The sequence below is a fragment of the Parambassis ranga genome, chromosome 22, assembly GCF_900634625.1.
Source record: "Parambassis ranga chromosome 22, fParRan2.1, whole genome shotgun sequence".
NCBI lineage: Eukaryota > Metazoa > Chordata > Actinopteri > Ambassidae > Parambassis > Parambassis ranga.
This window is the reverse complement of record NC_041042.1, coordinates 16,582,465-16,604,747: the sequence shown is the minus strand read 5'-3', so window position 1 is coordinate 16,604,747 and position 22,283 is coordinate 16,582,465. Positions and strand designations below refer to the sequence as shown.

Below are 22,283 nucleotides of genomic sequence, written 5' to 3'. Positions count from 1 at the left end.
TGAAATTTGCATTAAAAAAACTGCCCATATCTATTGTTTACATGGAGATTAAAAAGAGACGTCATAGATGGAGTTTTCACATAGAAAGTGTAGTTGTTTGTCATGTTCACTATAGTATTCTAACAAAACCTTTATGAGGCTTATATGAACGTGCGCAGTAAGTGTGTCACCTTTAGCGGATCATCCGTATTGTAGCGGTCTCTTTCTGTCTCCCACACCATGTGGATGAGGTGACAAGACTAAACCGGTTCCTACGTGGATGGGAGGCCGGTTTCAGCTGGCTGCGTCGCCATAGTAACGGGCTCCCTATAAATACAGTCGGGCTGCTATACCGGCTTCCACTCGTATTTCTGTCCCGGTTCAGAGGCTGCTCTACCAGCGGAAGGCTTCACTGTGAAGAGAACTCTTTTTTTTAATCCCAGCTTTCGGGTCTAATGGACAAACTCTTTGTAAATGCTTTTTAAGGTAAGAACGCTTGTATTAACGACGTCGCATGTTAGCTTGAATTATTTTTCACTAACATTAGCCAGCAGGCTGGTTCCGTTATGGCGGCTTTAAGAACAAAGAAACACGGAGCAGCTGGCTTATGTACGGTTTCTGTTTCATTGTTATTGCTTAATTTAAAACTGAAGGCCACCGGAGTGTAATAAAATATAACTACGTGGCTGGTTTGACAGCGGACTGCTTAGCTAGATGGCGGTTTTTGTTCATATTTGTGTCAACTTTGCCAAATAACAGGCAGGACGCTGTGATGGTTGTTTTGAGTTTCATAGACTTTGATATAACTGCGTCGTGTAGGAAGATTTTTTTTTTAATTCATTTTGTTAAAGCACGATAGAAGACTCTTCGTACGCTAAATGGCCTCATGGCATGAAAGCGCTCTACGCGGAACCGGCATATTGACGTCGGCGTTGTGTTAGCGACTGATTGGTTGACTTTTGCGTTTCACCCGGCGCGGTAGACGCCGCCCCTCTAAACGTTAAGGCGGATCTTAATGTAATTGGCTTAAATCTCGCAGGGGCGGGGCCAATAGTCTTTCAGGTCTTCCAGGCTCTTCCGGTGAAGTTTGAAGTTATCATGACAGTTATAAAATGGAGCGCAGCGATACGTCACCGCTGCCATCTGGATATGTTGTGTTAAGGTTTTTTAAAATCGAGTGTGTGTGACTTTTACAAACATTAAAATCTGAATTTATTAGAATCACAAATACTTTATTAATCCCAGGGGGAAGTTGCTTATAGTTGTGAGATTATAGTTTAATAACGTTTTTATTAATACAGAAGAAGTTTTTGTGTTACAATTCTAAGATCTGCTCTTTTTTTAACAGAATCCTCACTTTGGGAAATCACACACTGGCTCTTCAGCAGGCCCAGGCCTTGAGTCTTATTTAAAAGGGTTTAACTTCACTGGTGAGCCTCCTTGGCTTCTCTGTACCTGAGAAACACCTACTTGAAATTCCATCTCTTTCATATCCAAGTAAGTATCTTGCCATGAGTTGTGGACACTTGAATACATGACACCATAATTGTGTAGCAAATGTTGTTACTCATCAGAGTTTCCCAGTATAGGACAAGTAATCCTCATTTTCCCCCTTTTTCTATTTCTAGTTCACTTGTGACCAATCAAAGGGACCTCTTGTGACTATGAACACTGCCACGCCCACAGATTTTGAATTCTCATTCCTTGAGGAGGGGTTCTCTGCTCGGGATATTGTTGAGCAGAAGATCAATGAGTCATCCATGACGGTAAGCATCCTGTGCTGGCATTGTTTAGAGGATACACAGATGGCCCCATTTTGTTTGGTGATGAATGTCAACAGGATGTTTAACTGACACTGACACTCTTGGTTTAACTGAAATCTGACACTCTTGGTCATGTTTTGTGCCATGACATTGTCTTTTTCTCCCCTGCATTAACTCAAGGTCCTTGCTGGTGTAAATGATGTCATATGGATTAATGTTACAAACATAGTAAATTTGCTTTTGTCCCACTTATTACAGGATGACAGGGATGCCTTCTATGTCTGCGATTTGGGAGACGTCCTGAAGAAACACCTGCGCTGGGCAAGGAACCTGCCTCGCATTACTCCCTTCTATGCCGTCAAATGCAATGACAGCCGGGCCGTCGTTATGACACTGGCATCCCTGGGAGCCGGCTTCGACTGTGCAAGCAAGGTACGCTTTTAAACATTTCTACAGAATTTGATGCTCACAGCACAAAGCTCCTTTTGAAGATGAGCCGAAATTGCTTTGCCAGCTAGTCGTTTACTTTGCCATTTTTTTCTGACTGTTGACATTGTCTCCCTTTAGACTGAGATTCAGCTGGTTCAGTCTCTGGGAGTGGAACCAAGCAGAATCATCTATGCCAACCCCTGCAAGCAAGTCTCTCAGATAAAGTATGCCTCTGCCCATGGGGTCCAGATGATGACCTTTGATAGCGAGGTGGAACTAATGAAAGTGGCCCGCTGCCATAGCAATGCCAAGTGAGACTTTTTTGTTATTACAATGGTTTTTCTTTAATCAAACCTCTCTGCAGTTTTAATTAACTATCTGTCTTGTGCCCAGGATGGTGCTGCGTATCGCCACAGATGATTCAAAGGCGGTGTGCCGCCTGAGTGTAAAGTTCGGTGCCCCACTCAAAGCCTGTCGCGGTCTTCTGGACCAGGCTAAGAAACTGGGACTGGATGTGATCGGTGTCAGCTTCCATGTCGGCAGTGGCTGCACTGACCCGGAGACATACACCCAGGCTATCGCAGATGCCCGTTGTGTATTTGATATGGGGGTGAGTTGTGACTGACATCTGTATGCAGCTGTGATTTCTGTGAGTGCACCCAGTAAATTAAACTAAAACTGAATGTTGTGACCTCTAGGAAGAGCTGGGCTTCAACATGAATCTGTTGGACATTGGAGGTGGCTTCCCTGGTTCAGACAATGCTGAACTCAAATTTGAAGAGGTATGTTGTGCTTTTGATCATGAGTGTTTCAGTTGTTATGTTATTATACTTACCTGTGGACTCTTCCATTCTAGATCACAGCCGTAATCAACCCAGCCCTTGATAAGTATTTTCCCGCTGACACCGGCGTTAAGATCATTGCTGAACCAGGGCGCTTCTATGTGGCCTCTGCATACACACTGGTTGTCAACATCATTGCCAAGAAGGTCATCACAGATGAAGACGGTAATGAGCTTCATAAGAAACATGCCTTTAGAAAAAATGTTAATTCTGAAAGCTGCTCTCAGTAGTGAATAGTTTTTTATATTTTGCTTTGCCTTTCTCCCTCTCAGAGGAAGATGAAGTGCCTGGTGACAGGACTCTGATGTACTATGTCAATGATGGCGTGTATGGATCATTCAACTGCATCCTCTATGACCACGCTCACTGCTTGCCAACTCTGCATAAGGCAAGTAAATTGTTGCCATCTCCATCTATCACTGAAGTTATACTCCTCTCCCAATGAGTAACACAAAAGATAACGGGGGTCTTCTTTGTGTTTGTTTTTGACTTGATACAAACAGAAGCCAAAGCCAGATGAAGCCATGTACCCCTGCAGTATCTGGGGACCAACATGTGATGGTCTGGACCGCATTGTGGAGCAGTGCAACCTGCCTGACCTGCAGGTGGGAGACTGGCTGATTTTTGAGAACATGGGTGCCTACACCGTGGCTGCCTCCTCTACATTCAATGGCTTCCAAAGACCTGACATATACTACGTCATGTCCCGCCCTGCCTGGTGAGTCAATTTTAAAGAAGTTAAAAATTCTGGTTAATAAAGAAATATTAGCAGTGTGTCTAGTATCCCTCAGAATCTTAACATGTAGCTGTGTGTTTTAGGCAACAGGTGCAGCAGATCTGTTCCCAGGGCATGCCAGCTCCTGCAGGGGAGTCTTGCCCATTTGAAGTGCCAGCCTGCTGTGGCCGAGAGAGCAGCTTGGACATGCCCACCAAGACCTGCCAGGCCAATGTGGTTTAAACTGTTTAAAAACTGTACAATGCAGCATTATCTTTCAGATCTAGCATAATTCATTTTTTATTGGAGAAGGTTCTCTCTGTTTCCTTCTCTCCAAATGTACATGAAAATGTCATGGCCAGTTACTTGACAGGAGAAGGAGAAGGTCATGTTGCACATTTCTGTGTTCTGTATGGAAGCTGGGGATCAACCCTTGATGAAATGAGGCTGAATCACTCTCTTAGTGTCTCTGCGGGTTCCAGGCAGGGTGTTACAGGGCACCTCTCTACCTGATTCAAATTGCACAAGTCTTAGTGTGCAACAGGTGACTCATTATTTTATAAAATTAGCCTGTGAGCTATCAGACCTGTGCATTTTAAGGAGAACCCAGTATACAACAAGTCATCCACACCTAGCAACTCACACAGATGTGCTTTGAGGGGTGATTTGATGCCTCAAATGGCTGCTATGTGAATATTTATCTTTCCTATGGTCTCCCCTTCCATACAGAACCCATCAAGTGTTAATCTTCAAGATGTAAACATGTCAGACACTATGGTATATTTATTCTTCACTATTATTGGTATTTGTTCTGTCACTGCTTTCCTGATGACGGCAAGAATCACTTCCTCTGGATAAGATATGTAACAGGAGAGCTTGTATGCATGAATGATACTGTGCATGTAAAGGCACCATATAGTCCGAAGTGTGCCACCATGGTTCCAGTACGTTTCAGCTACCTGGGAAGCAAGTGATTCTCAATTTGTCTTGGTCACCAAGCAATCTTGAAGATTAACACTTATAACACAGGGACTCAAAAGGCAGACTGCGCCTCTCCTATTCCCCTACTTATGTTACTTTCATTTTATACTTTGTAACTTGTAGAATGCAAAAAACAAACTGTGGGTAATATTAATAAGAAGCAGAAACTGTTTAACATACATGAAATGGATATGAAAGAGATGGGATTGCACTCATTATGCTTTCCTATGGAAACTTTTTGAAGTTTTGTATTTTTTTAATAAATAAATCATTAGGTGCCGAGCCAAAATACAGATGTATGTTTTTCTTTTTAAAAGCACATTATGTGTTTAAATGTTAGAATTTAAAACGACATGACTTATGGCAGTTTATATACCACAGAAACCACTATGAGAAGGTGAATGTTGGTGTTTCAGGAGCCCCATCTAGTGGTTAAGATGCGGTGCATGGAGGTATTTTAATGTAGACTACAAATTTTAAAACGTTAAAATCTGTACACTTATTCACAGTATGCATCCATTTACATTATACATTTCTAACAAGAATGTCTTTACAACCTTTAAAAAGTTGATCATACATATATATAAAAACTCTACTGTTTAATCTGCACGTCTTCCTTTTGTATAATTTCAGTGTTCATACAATATAGATATTATTGAGAATTTGGCCACTCAAATATTGCTTTAAAAAACTTTAAGAGGGGCATAAATTCAGCTCCTGTACATGTTGATTCTTTTTATTTGATCTTTATACAAATGCATAGTTATCATACCATGTGACCACTAGATGGCTCTGTGTGTGGACCACAGGACATTCAGTACCCACTCCATACTACAGGGTCGTGGCAGTGGCTTCACATTCAACCAACAAACATGAACAAGTACAGTTATCTCCATCTGTATTAACATAAAAACCCACACAGCCCGGATATGGCTCCCACAGAGGGATCCATGGGCATGCATGTGAGATTATTGTCTGACCACAGCCATGCCTTTCTGCTCAAAATGCTTCCTGATGTACTCAGCGATAGCATTCTGATCATTCAGCTCCTTCCTGAACACCATGATGTAACACTTAGGAGCCAGGTGACAGCAGAGGATGCTGTAGCTGGAGATGAGAACAGCTGCACATTCCATGGCCGGTGTGTACTTCACTTTAAAAGTGAGATAAAGAGGGACAAAAACTATCCAAATGACTAAATACAGCAGCATGCTGACGCTGATTAAACCTGCGTTTTTGTACAAATCAGGCAGCTGTTTACCTTTATAAGCAAAAAGGAAACAGATAATCCCCAAAAAACCCTTGTAGACTATCATGGCTATGAAGAACCCAGGAGAGTCGATCTCACAATGGTACAGGATGCTTGTCTCAGATGGATGAGCTATAGGATAAGGTGGGCATATGGTCAACCACAACACAGACAGGGTCAACTGGATGCTGAAAACAACAACCACCACAACTATCGGACGGTTCAGCTTCTTGATCCACATCCACTTCACGTCAAAGTTAAAACCCACTAAGATCTGAAGCAAGTTGGCCAGAATGCAGGCGATGCAGAGGGAGAAGGTGATGCTGAACAGCGGCAGACCTGCACAATCGGCATTGCTTCTGGGTTTCCCCAAGAAGATGAATGTCAGACAGAAGCTGGCCAGCAGGGAGACGAGCTCCAGCAAACACAAGTAACCTCCAACCGCCTTCACAATGGGAGTGTCACGGTGGATTGTAAACAGAACAGCAAACACGATGGTGATGATTATCCCACAGGCTCCAGCACAGCTCAGAATGATAGAGAGGGCGTTAGTCCACTGGAGATATTCAGCAGTTTTTTCCAGACATTGTACCCTCTGGTCATCTGAGTACTGATTGGAAGCACAGCTGATGCACTTTGATTCTGTAGAGGTAAACAAAGAAATGAATAAGGGGACAAAATGTTTCATTTAATCTATGACTTAAACTATTTAATATAAAACATGATATTTTAACATTGTAGTGAAAACCAATTTAATGAATTGTTGTTTAAAAGCTTTCCATTGTTTTATGTTTCCTCGTAATGTTCCTGGATGTTTTGTTGAACTTCCTGTTTTATTGTGGAAGTTCTCTTTCCATCAAAAGGACACATCAGACAACAAGGTTGCAGCAGCAGGTTTTAAATGAGTCTGATTTAGTTTGGCTGCATCGCGATGTGCTACTTCTGTTGCCTAGCAACCTATAGAACAGGCTGAGTGTCCTCCATGTGTTTTTTTCTTGTCTCTTTCATTCATCAGGATGCTTAAGATCAGATCCAGCCGGATTATTAATAATAATCATAAGAAACTGTTCTCTGACACCAAACACTTCAGATGTGAGTGGACATTATGTTATTGTGTTGACATTTGTTATAACACGCTTACCGTTTTTAGAGAAAATCTCAGTGCTTCCACACGCAACGCACTTAAAACAACAGCTTCCTCTTTCCCCTATTCGCCGCTCTTTGTTGTCACACTTTTTATAGCAGCCGTAAACAGACACCTTCGAAGGACAAAAGTGAATCAGCACATGGTAATTATACATTATTCTAAGAAAAAAAGAAACAAATAAAGATGAACATTTTCATCTTACCACATCATTTTTCATACTGCCAAAAAGATCTCCTTTGAATATGAGTCTTCCGTTTGGCCAGTACTGTCCGACAGTTTGTATTTGTGTAGGTTGGGAGTCAGATGTGTTCCAGTATACGATGTCATATCCCACACTGGGGTCTCCATTTTTATCAAATTCTATGTGTGTGTTGTTGTTCACAGTGAAGTTGACCTTTTTCATCTCTTTGAAAAGCTGTGAAGAGAAATAGACACATATTCATTTGTGGTAAATGAAGACTTACAGACTCTACAACTAATGGAAATATAATCCATGAAGTGACAACATGCACTTCACTCAAATAGCCACAGGACGGCGCCAGACACATAAAAGCCTGTCACCTAAAAAAAAATAACATCAATTGAGAAACCTTTCAGTGCTCAGTTTAAAAAAAATGCTGTGTAAGTACATACACACCATTTTGCATTTTCTCAAATTTGTAGCTTTCTCAATTCACAATGAAAAGGAGCTAAGATATGCAAATGTTTGTCATCCATAGAGTTTTAAGCTTGCTGTTTTCCCGAGGCTATACAAATCACTTGCTAGCTGTAGCTTTAGATTTGCAAGATAGGCATCAGAAACAAAAGGTTTATTGATTTTTCAGGCTTCTGCCCTTTTAAAATGTAGTTCTGTTGGCTGGGACAATGCTTCTGTGGAACCTAGTTTCACATCCTTTTTCCTCACATGCACCCTGTATTCTCAGCATTACCGTACAGCATGTCCTGTAAGAGTGCTGGATTAGATAATAAACTTCTATGCAACTCCTCCCAGGGGAAATGCATTTAAATGATATATTTTCTCTCTATGTCCCTTCTGGGCCTCTGTAACTCTACCTCCAATGCTGTGAATGGGGAGGTTCGCTCACACCGCTGGTTGTCACATTTGAGCAGGTGCCTGAGACCCTCAGCGATGACTTGAACAGATAAGTAGATACTGTAAGATTCATCCTGGTCGATCGATTTGATCAGCGTGCTTGGGTCAGTGCAGGGATCGGACTTGTTTTTTTCATTCGCCCCGTTTGAACAAAGAGGATACTGAGTCAGGTGATATTTAACGATGTCGTTGGTCGTTCCGTTGAACATCGACAGGACATAATCTTCAAAACCAGGCACCTCGTTCTTCTTAAAGATGAAGCCAAAAACCTGCCCGGCCAACGAAATGTTCGTCATCGTTGAGATCATTGAATGAGTGGACCACGTATCGCTCGCAATCCATGTTCTGTTGAGCTTGTGTTTGATAGCTGCTTCCAGTATGATTTCAACGTTAGTCTCCTTAGTGAACATGATGATGGCCTCTGCTTCAGACTCATTGATGAGTTTGATCAGTTTGTTTACTTTCTCCTTGGTAGAAGCATCGTTTTGGTGAAATGTACCAGGCAGGATTTCAACAAATTCGATGCAGATGCTCTCTGATTTGAAGATTTCCTCCAGGTTGTCGCTGCCGTACTTCCCATACTCATCATCGCTTCCTATAATGGCTACAGATGCCCACTTGAAGTCCTTCACCAGTGCAGCCATGCCCAATGTCTGAAACTGATCGCTCGACACTATTCGCAGAAAGGTGGGAAACTTGGACTTGGTGCTTAGCAAAACGCTCGATGAATAACTAATCTGCAAAAAGAAAAGAATAAAATCATTTGAATCTGAAGGCACATTTTATGTTCTTATGGTTAAAAAGTGTCTAACTTTAGTGTATTACTTAGACAAACCTGTGGTACTGATGACAGAGCGACAATTCGTGCGACAGCGATGGACACTTCAGAATGCCTTTCACCGACCAGAGCTTTTATCTGGGGCTCAGGGAGGGACAACTGAATGTTTTCAGACAGGGAGCAGCTCTGAGGGTCTGACTGGTTCTTCAGCATCTGCAGAGTCGCTCTGATGGCCAGGCTGACATCTGCACAGGTGTCATACATGTCGTATCCAATGGTGAAGTTGGGCAGAAGTCTTGGTGCGCGCTGGTTTATTTCTCTGATGGCGTGTACCATGACCTGACTGCGCAGGAACATTTGCACATCATAGCTGCAACAATGGACAGATGACGTTTAGAAAATGATCATTTGTATATAAGCGGATTACTTTCATTGCGGACATACTCACTCTGAACAGGAGAGAGGCCCCGGGTTCTCACTTCGATTGGTTTTTATGTGGATAGGGAAAAGTCCTCCGATCATGATATCACCAGGAGAGAATGCATGTAGTCGAGTGTCGTTATCTGAAGAAGAGTGAGATATAATGCAGACAAATATCCACAGCAGAAACATGGTGGAGGAACACAGGTGTGTAGATGCATCTGTGCTGCCCTTCCGTGTGAGAACTAGTTTATCAACAGCAACTCATCAACATATAACTTCCTCTTATAGGGAAAGAGAGGAACAGCAAATTTGCATTTAGTCAGACAGAATGTGTAACAGCATGCAAAACACCAGCCCTTACTGACATCTTTAAAACACTACTGCTGATTTGAATCCTTCATTGCACTGTGGTGCACTTTAGCCTATAATCCACGAGAGGGCAGTGTGCTACTCACTGACTGGTGTTATCTGAGCAGTCAAAGGAATCAATTATCAATTAAAAAAATCAATGAAACAATAATGAGCACAAGAACTCCCATACATGAAGAGATGAGTTTTCATTATGTTTTAGGAATTTTTTTATTAAAAATATAAAATATATTTTTTTGTCAAGAGAGAGAGAGAGAGAGAGAGAGAGAGATTTATTGTCTCATTGATCCAGGCCTGCACAGGTGTGCTGCATTTGCATCCTGCCAATAAGGTGTAACTAAAAAGGGGAAACACGCAGCCAGAGCAGAAGACAGACACACAGGATAAGGCCAGGTCAAATGAAAAAAACTGATCGTGTTATTTTTTTTTTTTTGCATTGAACGCACACACAACGTGTTCAGGCCTCATGTCTTTGGATTGGGTCCTGGTTCCCCACGCCTTGTGGGCCGGAGACCACATCACATAAATAGGCCACATCCAGAGGACAGCCGGAGGAGGACCTAACAGGCAACATGACCTCTGTATTATTGGGACTTGTCTGCGTCCTCTGCCTCCTGGTACGTGGATCTATAGGAACGTTTCCACGGTCAGACGGTCCTCTAATCCCCCGAGTGTCCCCGCATGTTCCTCCACGGGTCTATGAGATAGATGGATCTATTGAACTAACCTCTGACGAGGTGCCGAGCGCTGAAACATTTCAAGACATTCAGCTAGATGATTACACAGTTGGAGACTTTCCACAGCGGCGGGGTGCCCGAGCAGGCGCCAACAACTACCTGGCGCAGCAGGGACGGAGAGCTGAGGGCGGAGGTTGGTTATGTATCCATTTTACGCGTTGCGCATGCTGTAGATATTGCCATTATCTTATCATTATCTAGTCCTCTAGGCAACTTATCAGAACGCGTGCACTAATAATCCACAAAAGTAAACAATTACTACTATTTAATATGTTGTTTATGGTGTTTATTCCTTTTGATATAACACATGGATTAAAAAAAACGCGTGCGTCAGGATTTTAGAGCGCATAAATATGACTTTACATCCCGGTCACATAACCAGCAGCTGGGTGGATTTTCACAATCAAACAATCTTAATAAAATATTTAACAAATCATATTTTGTAGTTGCCTTAATCCAAACCCACCACAGCTCTAATGCCTTCCCTTCTCTTTTCCCTCTGCATAGCAGAAGCTGGTGCCACCAGGTTCCACCGCTATCAGCCTTCAGATCAGCAGGTTCCAGAGAAAAAACAGCTGGTCTCACCACCACAGCACAAAGCTTCTCCTCTTACCTCCAGACAGCCTGCTCGAGACACCCGTGGCCCTCCTGCACCTGGTAGTAGAAGTAGTGCAGGTACTCAACCATAGTCCTCTGAGTTAAAATGAGTTATTTAATTTATTTAACATTAGTTTTGGCCATTTTGAATTACTACACAGTAAGTGATGTTTTACAGTGTTAAAGGTACACTAGGTGACTTTGGTATGATAGTCCACATCATTGTGAGGTTAGTCTTTGGCTGTTACTTCAGTGTTGTTTCCTAATAACAGAGCTCCGCACACTCGCTTCCCAATTATTATAAACAGAACTGGCTGAATTGGCTACTGAGGCAGATAGTAGGAGACGTTTGTGGTGGTGCACCATCACCATCACTGTCATCCTCTTATTTTCTACAGCAACGAGATCCAACTGCAGAAATCGGCCAATAGACCTGGTTTTCATCATAGACAGCTCCCGCAGCGTCCGCCCTGCTGAGTTTGAAAAAGCTAAGGAGTTCCTGCAAGACATGGTGGACAGTTTGGATGTTGGCCCTGACAGCACTCGGGTCGGTCTGGTCAATTATGCCAGCACGGTGCAGATCGAGTTTCTACTAAAGAAGTACTCCGAAAAGTCCTCCTTGAAACAGGCACTGGCCCTCATCGAGCCTCTCGCCTCAGGCACCATGACGGGCATGGCCATCAAAACAGCCATGGAGAAAGCTTTCACCACAGAGGCGGGGGCAAGGGTCGGCTCTGCCAACATCGCCAAGGTGGCCATCATAGTGACGGACGGGAGGCCCCAGGATAAGGTAGAGGATGTGGCAGCTGCAGCACGGGCGTCCGGGATAGAGATCTACGCTGTGGGAGTGGACAGAGCTGACATGGCGTCCCTCCGGCTCATGGCCAGTCCTCCGCATGACGACCATGTCTTCTATGTGGAGACCTACGGTGTCATAGAGAAGCTGACTTCCAAATTTAGGGAAACGCTGTGTGGTAAGGATGATGATAATGGGAGTGCAGATATTCCAGTAGATGCCGGGTTTGATGATAACGGACTAGGCCTAGATGGCAGGAGGAACAATAAAAATATCGAAAGAGCCAATAAAGGAAACGATGGTACGTCAGATCCGTCCTTTTGTATTCACCTGTGATTATATGGGCAGCACCATGCAAGGAATCTCCATTCTAAAGTCGCTGGTCCTCTTCTTTGGTCTTAAGAACAAGAGCATGGTAACCAGAGGTTTACCGCTACTGGTTGTGTTTGGGTTTTCCACAAAAAAGGGAGAACAAATAGAGTCCCATTAATGCAGTAAGCATTAAGTTTACATTAACACTAACCAGTTAAAGAAGAAGACAAACTTCTGAACTCTGATTCAGAACAAAATCTCTTCATCTGAGTACTTTAAAATGGTTGAAACCTAAAATGATGCTGTCTGTATTTTTCACAAGCGTTTTTCGCGCCGCATGCAATGCGCCCTGCTCAGTTACCTGCAGGCCAGCTAAGCTGCTCCCCAATTTGGGCTTCCGCAATCTCTGCCAGGACAATAACAGCCGCTTATCCTGCAAAGCAAAAAGCTAATTTAGCTTTCGTATTTAATGTGTAAACTAAGTTCAAACAAACTGCTCAAATTTAGCCTGTTTTGTCCAGACAGTGTGTCCTTAAATAATGCTAATTAAAAGGAAAAATACGATTTTGGAAATATTTTGACCTTTGCGGAAAATCTATTTGCTTTCTTTTCAAGACTTGAACAAATATATTGTTGTATCTCTTCAACAAATCTGTCAGCTCAACATGAAGCTGATGAGTGTTAGCTTAGCTTAGCACAAAAAAAGCAAAGATTATTGGTAATTAATTTGTAGCTTACCTTACAAATAAATGGAAAAACAAACAAATTATGTATATATTATTATTATGTATAAAGAAAAATGAATGAATATTTTCTGCTGAATATTCATTCAGATCCCATGTAACCGCTCCAGCATGAAGGCTCATTGCCATGATTAATTTGGGTGGTATTAGAATTTTAAATATTAGTATTTTGGATTGTTTTAAATTTAAAATGATCAAATATGATATAATATATAATGTTTAAAAATATCAGAATTTACATTTTTATGGTTCTATCTTCTTGTACCATCCAAATGATCAAGCTATGGTTACTCATGCATGTCATGCATTACTCTCCCTGGTGCTCCTGATAGGCCTCCAGTCATGCAAACTGAAACACTTGCTCTTCACCGAGAGCTGGTGGATTTCAGCCAAACACTTTGTTTAACTCAGACCCCGTCCTGAGCACTGGACATGCCATTGATGCCTCCAATTATTATAAAAGTTTGAGTCTGGTTGAAAAATGAAAATGGCAAATTACACTGGCTACGTCATCCAGAGCAACATCTGGACTTAATACCTGCACAGACTGACTGTAATCAAAGCATAAATCAATGCTGACTAACCTGCATGTGTCAAATGGTTTAACACGTACAACTTGTTAACAGAGAATAGAGTACACAATGATTGCTTTCATCATTAAGCCAATCAAACCTCAGCGTGTCTCTTTTCAGGTTTGGGTGCATGCGCTCAGGGACACAACTGCCAGCATATTTGTGTCAACAACGGCAACTCGTACACCTGCAAGTGTAACTCAGGCTATGTCTTGAACCCGGACAAGAAAACCTGCTCACGTAAGAATCTTTACTGTTCATAGTGTTCATTTCGTCCTAAACATATAGCTGTCATCGTATGACAGAAACCTGCTTCCTTCACTTGTCTGGAATCACATTAGAAAAGGCCAATTCAGAGGTAAGAATTTGGAACCATTTTGTCAGACGCTTTGTGCTGCAGACATGGCACATACCATCTCTTGTTACTAATGTTTTGGGTTGCCCTAAATGGATTACGCAAGACATTATTCAACGCAAATTAAACAAGCAGGGCACGGTGAAAGCCTGGCACAAGTAATGAGTGCATGAACCTTAGCTGTTGTCTCTAGTGTGTGGACTGTGTCAGTCACATGGTGTTGTATTAGGCTCGGAGGCATGTGCACAGGGACGCGAGTGCCAGCATATCCGAGACCTCGTACATCCGCAGGTGTCAGGTGGGATTTGGGTTGAATGCAGACCAGAAAACATGCTCTAACCTTAGTCCTGTGATATCCAGCACCAGCTGGCTTTTCCAAGCGTCACATGCTGTGAGTGTTGTTTCACTACTGGAGTTAATGGGCGGCTTTATCTGAACTTGTGGGAACTCTTCTGGGAGATGTTTCCAGGTCTTCCTGTAGATCTCTGGCAGGAGACCTCTGTACGGGCTTGACAACTTGAATTTGACATTCGCAAGTGCTAGATTTTAAGATTACCACCTAGAGTGGTTTAGCATGAATCAGTGCCTTGATTATTTCTTATTGACGGGCATATTGCAGCATAATTTAACTAATTACTTAACCAACGGCAGATTCATTACATAAACCACATTGCTTGCGTCATTAGTGATCAATAGGAATGAATGACATGTCATGTTGTAACTCATTATGAATTAATATCACAAAGATATGAACCGCACGTAGTTTTGTGGTGCCAAATGATTGCTAATCATATTTTAAAGTGAATTCATTTAGACATGGAGGTGTCTCGTTTCAGGTTCAGATAACTGTGACCAAGAACATGACTGCCGACATATTTGTGTCAGCACTGATGACTCGTATGTCTGCACGTGTCAAACGGGATATGTATTGAATGCAGACCAGAAAACATGTACACGTGAGAATCTGAAATTCTTTCATTTACAGTCGAAGAAAACAATTATTAGCCCCACTGGATTAAAAATGTCGTTCTTTATGGAATATTCTGTTTAATAGAGTAAAAACTGAAATTAGAACACATTCTCAAACATACTAGTTTTATTTAGGAAGCTTAAACAATTAATAGCCCTCTGAAGGTAATTGTGTGTTGTTGCTTTGTGTCTGAGATGCATCTTCTGAGGAATCCTAGCGCGTTCTACTTTGAGAATCTCCTCCAAATTTGATGGACTCTGGTCTTTAGTACTCTACAGAGAGCCGATTTAGGTCAGGGTTTTGTGCTGGAAAAGAAAACCATGACCAAGACCAGTTTTGCTGCTGACTGCTTAAGATTGTTCTTGCATATAAACTGCTTTTTTATGACACCTTTCACCTCGACAAGATGTACAGTTCCACATGCAGTAAAGCATCCCCACAGCTTTATACTGCCATGTTCTTTGGGTGTTCTTTCTGTCACCAAAGGAAGGAGACGTCTCTGTGACCAAGCTGTAGTTTTGTTTCATCTATCCAAATGACATGCTTCCAGTATATGTACTCTTTCTCCTGGTTGTCCCCAGCATACTTCAGTCTGGCCTGAAGCTGTCTTTCTCTGCAGTGGAGTTTTTCTTTGTCTCCAAATCTGCAGGACTTTAGTGGCTGTCTTCTCTGACAATTCAATTCCAGACATGGCAAAAGCATTCTTTAGTATCTTAGCAGTCATTCTCGGCTCCTTAGACACTCACTAAGTTTTCTTTTCCTACTTCACCAATCCAGTTCCACATTGTTTGACTCTCATAGTACCTCTCACAGCAGGTCTTGAAACTCGGAGGTACTTTTATTAACTGTTATATCCGTCTGATTTGCTTTTACCATGATGCTGACAAAACATCCTGTGTGTGTACTGGAAGATACTAATCCTCATTTTTGCTTACAGGGTCTCTGAGTTCAGGGCATGGACTACATAGTAACATAATATCATTGCATAACAGTCATTTGTACTATGCTAAGGATAGTTTTTAAGGAGGCTAATAATATTAACCCTGCTGGTTTTTGGTTTGTGTGGAAAAATCCGTTATTCTCTTTAAACGAAAGTGTTCAAGGTTTCGGTAAAAAAAAAAAATGTGCTCAAACAAACAGCACATCACAAGATTTTCATAGGGGGGGGGCTAATAACTTTGTCTCCAATTATACATTTTAGGAGGTAGTTTGGCTAAAATAACCTCTGTTGTTATATATATTATAGTCAGACGTGGAAGTTTGTTTCTTTCAGGTTTGGATAAATGTTCCCTGGGGAATGACTGCACACACATTTGTGTCAGTACTGATGATTCGTACACCTGCAAGTGTCGAGTGGGATATGTGCTGGACGCAGACCAGAAAACATGCTCACGTAAGACCTTGGAGATTTGTTTGTGATTGTAAAAATCATGCTGTACTGTATTGTATCACTTTTAGCAACCTTACTCCACAAAGCATGAGCTTCATATGGTTGTCCAGTGGGAAGTGAACGCTCAGTTGAACTTGTACAGGCATTGACTGTCATTGTTGGTCGAACGTCTCTTTTCAGTGTTGGATGCATGTGACCAGGAACATTACTGCCAACACATTTGTGTGAAAAATGGTGATTCTTACACCTGCATGTGTCACGAGGGATATGTGTTGAATGCAGACTACACAACATGTTCACGTAAGAACACTGACAGACACACCTAATGCCTATTAGTCTTGTCTATGTGTGCTCTGTGAGACAGCGAGCATGCCAGCACCACTGTCCTCTGTGGGTTTGGATGTATTCTGATGTATCTAGAAGCTGCTTAGACTGCCAGTTGGTGATAGACTGATGCAGATGCATATACGTGTCATGAGATATCACCTGTATTCAGATGCATCTCTTTTCAGGTTCTGAACCGTGTGCCCAGGGACATGATTGCCAGCACATTTGTGAAAAAAGTGATGATTCGTACATCTGCAGGTGTCGATCTGGATATGTGTTAAATGCCGACCAAAAAACATGCTCACGTAAGACCCTGAATTTGACCTCATATGCATGTGAGGAGGCAGCTTTCTCTGATGTTGTGTGCTTGGATTGAATGGATTTAGACTAGTGGTACTTGCACACACAGACAGAGGTATGATGTTTATTACAATACAGGAGGCTGCTGATAATATAAGTCAATAAATACTGTGCATAGCTACTTTGCATCTAGAGCTCTACGACTCTCCAAGCATTTCATAATGGATGGTTACACTAAGTAAGGATGAATGGTTTCGGTTTCTCCTTCCAGATTTCACTAATACACAGAGTAAGTTACCAAAGTCCAATAGTGAAAGTGGTTGATTTGTGGTTGGTTCCTGCTGAAGTCAAAGTCTGCAAAGTGTGCTGTGTTAGCTGTGCAAGTGTCTCATTTCAGGTGTGAGCATGTGTGAAGAGGAACATGACTGCCAGCATGTTTGTGTAAAAGGTGGTAATTCGTACCTTTGCTTGTGTCATGTGGGATATGTGTTGAATGCAGACCAGAAAACCTGCTCACGTAAGGACTTGAATTTTTTTTTATCTTTGATGTGCATGTGAAATACTGCAGGAGCCCTTCTATAAACTCAAACTAGAGCTGGCAAAGCACAGCACTATGGACACACTTGAGTGTGTGGGGGTTGTTGACGAGACTTGAGAATGATGTGCCAAATGAGCTCCTTTATCCATGTAAGAGGTAATTAGCTGAAACCAAGTGACTCCTTTACGGTTTAGAAGTGCTAATGAAGCTATTGGAGGGTGTTGTTCCAAAACGTATTTGACTGGAAGATCCTTCTCGGTGTGCTAGAACACTAGTATATTTTTAAAGGGGAGTTGGACTTTGGGTGGTAGAACTGGTGATCAGTAACATGTTGAACCACTGGCCAAGCTCTACTTGATATTAGCTGTCATATGTAGAATGCACTGATCCACTATTAACATTAGATACCAGCCCTAATGAGTATTGGGTACTGGGTTAGCCATGGGCCTGATCTTATTTGCAACATGACGCTACATGAACCATAAGTAGCATGTATGGCATTTTGAAGGTGTGAATGCAAAACAGTCAAAGGGTCAGCTGTATGGAGGAATTTTTACAGTTGCTATGGTGACAGAATTATTGTGTCATGGTCAGCCGATACAGAAAACCGTGGTATCAGTACATCCCTAGTCATATCACGTGGTCTCTTTTCAGGTTCTGATCCATGCAGTTCTGGGCATGATTGTCAACATATTTGTGTAAACAGTGACGACTCTCACACCTGCAAATGTCAAGTGGGATATGTTTTGAATCCAGATAACAAAACCTGCTCACGTAAGAACCAGGACCTCTCCTTTTCACTCTTTTTTTCAGTTTTTACTTCAGCACACAGCTATATACTTTTCTGATTTGTGTAAATTGAGCCAGGGAGATGTCTGTTTTATTTCCAGGTTCAGATACATGCACCCAGGAACATGACTGCCAGCACATTTGTGTCATCACTGAGGACTCGTACATGTGCGAGTGTGAAAGTGGATATGTGTTGAATGCAGACAACAAAACGTGCTCACGTAAGACTTTTTCTGATATTTTTTTTTTTAGTGGCAGGAATGGAGCACGTAATTACAGGTTTAACTCACTTTCGAAAGGTCACCTGACCGATGTGAGTCAGATGTGGAAGTGTTTCCTTTCAGGGTCGGATATATGTGCACATGGACATGATTGCCAACACATATGTGTCAACGGCGGTGACTCGTTTGTCTGCGAGTGTCGAGTGGGATATGTACTGAATGCAGATGGGAAAACATGCTCACGTAAGATACGTAGCTTAACCTCTTGTAGGTATCTTCCATTATAATAAATTAGGAGAGTCCAGGAGTGCCTAAAGGAAAATAAACCCTTGCACTTGTGGGACATGTGGGATCCATATCTTCTAGAAACCATTTGTTTCTATTGTAACTGAAGTGTGAGCTTTTCTTTCCAGGTGCAGCCTCAGACCCATGTGCTCAGGGACATGACTGCCAGCACCTATGTGTCAAAAATGGGAGCTCGTACACCTGCAAGTGTCGAGTGGGATATGTGCTGAACGTGGATAAGAAGACGTGCTCACGTAAGAAACCTCGTGTTTTTATCATACCGCACCATGATTCCATACATGTAAAAGGAACAGCAGAAAGCATCTCTTTCTAGGTTCAGATGCTTGTGCTCGAGGACATGACTGCCAGCATGTGTGTATCAATAATGGTGATTCTTACAACTGCAAGTGTCGAGTGGGATATTTATTGAATGCAGACCTGAAAACGTGTTCACGTAAGACCTCACACTTTTTGTCAACATACATGATGCTGTCTTGTGTAGCAAATATAAGGTTGTATTGCATGACTGTTCATGGTCTTATTGATAGGGTGAGCCTCTACAGCCGTATTCTGATCTGAAAGTTCACATGTAGTTCTGAGGGAAATCCAGGCAAAGTTAGCATCCTGATGCCTAAAACAGCAGTTCCCTACACAACCCTGATTAGTCATCAAGGCTGCTTACCTGGCATCTGTCCACCTTAGCTCCACTCACACACCACTGCTTTGCCTCTATTTAGATTAACTGGGAGTTAGGCAGGCCCAGGCACAGCCATCATGGCGACTACACCACACTACACTACACATTCGCTCCTTTAGAAGCCCCTGGGTGACATCATGGAATACTCATCCATACCTGTAGCCCCTGTGGTGGACAGCCATGGTAATTCTGTGCCCAAAGGATCACGGTGGACAAGGGAACCTGTTTGATGCAGTGGCCTTAGGAGTTTCATATGTTCACATTTTAAGCCTTTTCGAGTGTCATTTCACAGCTTTAAATGACACATTAGATAGTTCTGGTTAAGGTTGCTGCATGTAGTAGCAATAATGTATACATACAATATATATGTTTTATAGAGGGTTTGGCTTGGATTTTTGTCTTTCCTTGTGCATTCTTCAAAAACAAATGTCTGGATTGGATTCATTTCTTGCAGCTGAATCTTTTTCTGTGACCTGTTACTGTGAATTTTGCTCATATTATTGTTGACATGTTTCCCAGTTTAAGCTGTCCACACCTGATCTCAGTAAGTGAGCTGCTGATTAACTCTTTCAAGTGATCTGCATACATTTTCTGATCTCATTCACAAAACTGTGATTGCTGTTAATCTCAGCTGCTAACTACTGAGCTACTCTACTAACACAAATTCTTTAAATGACGACTGGTGATCCTCAAACAGGAGACATATACGACTTGTGTTGCTTGTTTTAAAGGGGAGACAAATCGCATAATAAAGATTCTCCCCTCTTCTTTTTTTTAGAGGAAATGAGGAGTGAAATAACTCAAGACGCCTGCATGTGTGAAGCTCAGATTGTGTTCCAGAAAAAAGTGCAGTCGACCATTCAGGAGCTGAACAGGAAACATATCTTTTACACAACACAAAGGTGTTTCTCAGGGTGAACCCCAAAACATTAAGATTAACATTAAGAGTAGAAATCTTAAAAAAAAATCTCTATTCTTTGAGATCACAATGTTTTTTGCATTTATTTTCAAGACAAAGATTACTGACATTAAAATAAAGCGCTTGCTCATAGAAGTGGTGGACTGTCCACTAGACTAGGTATCTGACTTTAATTTAACATTTTTGTCCTCAGATTTGTCAGATTAAAGATTCAGTATTCTGAGAGGTCGATTTTAAAATGTATTCATTCTTAAGTCAGAATTAAAAATGTAGTTTCATAATTTTGAGAGAAAGGTGAGAATTCTGAGACTAAACTCAGAATTTAGATCACGTATGTGATATTTTTTTTCATTTTTACAGTGGCCCTAATTCTTATTTGATCATTTTTTCATACATTTAATATGCTAAATGCTAGCTAGGGGAAGAAAATCCTTTTTATTGACAATAAGTCACAACAAAGTTGTGTTTCCTTGACTGCCTGTTCACTGGATGAGCTTTCAGACAAAGTGAACCTGATTGAGGGCCAGCGGCAATATTAAGAGTGATGATACCAGTGTGCAGTGTCCTTCACCAGTGGAAGTCGCTCTGCAATCTGTAACCATTCCTTATGTTTAACTGAAAATATGGTGTAGCAATATTTTTTCTATTATTATAAATGTACTTTTTTTTTAATCACAACACTTTCTGTTCTTAATGCCACCATGAAGTCAGCTGTGTGTGTGTGTGGTGTAAATGTTTACATGATTAATCAAAGCTACATGATTTAGGTAGATTCATAGGATAGAACATAAAAGAAAATACTTTTATGAAAATTAAATGTTAGAAACTGACTGCGTTTATTTTGAAAGTTTAATTATTTGTGGGGATAAAGTTTTTAAACACCTTTATGTGATTCCACTGCTTCCTGAACACAAAGGCTTCATCCATAGCATACAACACAAGTAATCTCTAATACAATAAAAGCCTTGTTGTTGCTGATGGCAGCATTATAGAAAGGATCAAAATAAAGGCTGATCCAACCTGCCCATGGCACGTTACGTCAACACTGAATTACTCTAATCCTCCCCTTTGATACCTAACAGGCAGGTACGATTGTTTTTGGGGTAGTTCATGGAGTTCATTGTGTCTGCACGACTACATTCTCTTTGTTGTGGCCATATGTTTGTGCAAAACTGAGAATTGTGTGCTTTTGTGTTAAGTTTTTCTGTTAGGAATAATGCTGTTTATGCAAAATAAATATTCTGAAACAATATGTTGTGCGTTGCCCTATTAATACTAAAGTAGACTCAAAATCAGACTATGATAAATTGACCGGACAATCCATTTATTGATATGCAAACATACAGCCAATGCATAGAAGTGTGTAGTTAGATTTTCTAACATGAAATATAATCGTGAAAACTGTGCTGCAGTCATAAATCCCCAACATACAGCTGTACTTTACTCTTGATGAGGATGGGGCCTATATCAGGCCTCTGAGTAGGGCTATGCGTCTTCCGGGTACCTGCTTAAGTCTCTCCAAAACCTCCCTGAAGTCACCTACTAGGATGTGGTTCGGACCATAAATGAACACTCGCAAGTAGCTGCAGGCTACTGATGATTAAAGATAGATGGATAGTGTCTGTGACCTGGACGTCCTCACTTTAGTGGACTCTAAGTTTGGACCAGTCCCTCAAGGTCCTGTCCTATCTTACCGGTGCCCCCCAGAACTATCAAGAGAATTAATCAAACACCCAGAAGCCCCCTTATTCCCACAACTCCCCTTGTTTGGCTACACATTCAAACGAAACCTCCGGTTTGTTTCCAGCTACCCCGTTTTATCAGCTGCAAAGCTTAGAGGTCACCTCGGAATTAGCGAGTTTGATTGAAGAGCAGACAAGGGGGCAGTCAGAGAATCCCATGTGGCAGGAAGTGCGTCAGCATATGTACCCCTAGTAGATTTGGGGAAGTGTTTTCTCTGAGAGGGG

The 22,283-nt window shown here is 41.7% G+C and overlaps 3 protein-coding genes across 3 annotated transcripts; 2 read left to right on the top strand and 1 right to left on the bottom strand.

The window, feature by feature from the left end:
• Positions 1–311: 311 nt before the first annotated feature.
• On the top strand, positions 312–5,000 carry odc1 (ornithine decarboxylase 1). Its single transcript, XM_028394627.1, has 11 exons — positions 312–465; positions 1,328–1,476; positions 1,608–1,745; positions 2,001–2,174; positions 2,310–2,482; positions 2,565–2,781; positions 2,870–2,953; positions 3,028–3,178; positions 3,286–3,401; positions 3,517–3,731; positions 3,833–5,000. The coding sequence occupies exons 3-11, from the start codon at positions 1,644–1,646 to the stop codon at positions 3,969–3,971; spliced, it is 1,371 nt and encodes a 456-aa protein (XP_028250428.1). The 5' UTR covers positions 312–465; positions 1,328–1,476; positions 1,608–1,643; the 3' UTR covers positions 3,972–5,000.
• A 677-nt stretch (positions 5,001–5,677) lies between these two features.
• On the bottom strand, positions 5,678–9,766 carry LOC114427831 (G-protein coupled receptor family C group 6 member A-like). Its single transcript, XM_028396037.1, has 7 exons — positions 9,761–9,766; positions 9,425–9,627; positions 9,034–9,346; positions 8,159–8,935; positions 7,308–7,520; positions 7,100–7,217; positions 5,678–6,600 (listed from the first exon to the last, which is right to left on the bottom strand). The coding sequence occupies exons 1-7, from the start codon at positions 9,764–9,766 to the stop codon at positions 5,678–5,680; spliced, it is 2,553 nt and encodes an 850-aa protein (XP_028251838.1).
• Positions 9,767–10,340: 574 nt separating this feature from the next.
• LOC114427830 (matrilin-3-like) lies at positions 10,341–21,442 on the top strand. Its single transcript, XM_028396036.1, has 14 exons — positions 10,341–10,638; positions 11,016–11,180; positions 11,501–12,199; positions 13,646–13,765; positions 16,124–16,243; positions 16,421–16,540; positions 16,753–16,872; positions 18,060–18,179; positions 18,296–18,415; positions 18,539–18,658; positions 18,829–18,954; positions 19,035–19,154; positions 20,176–20,277; positions 20,803–21,442. Exons 1-14 carry the CDS (start codon positions 10,341–10,343, stop codon positions 20,853–20,855), a joined length of 2,403 nt encoding a protein of 800 aa, XP_028251837.1. The 3' UTR covers positions 20,856–21,442.
• The last annotated feature ends 841 nt before the right edge of the window (positions 21,443–22,283 follow it).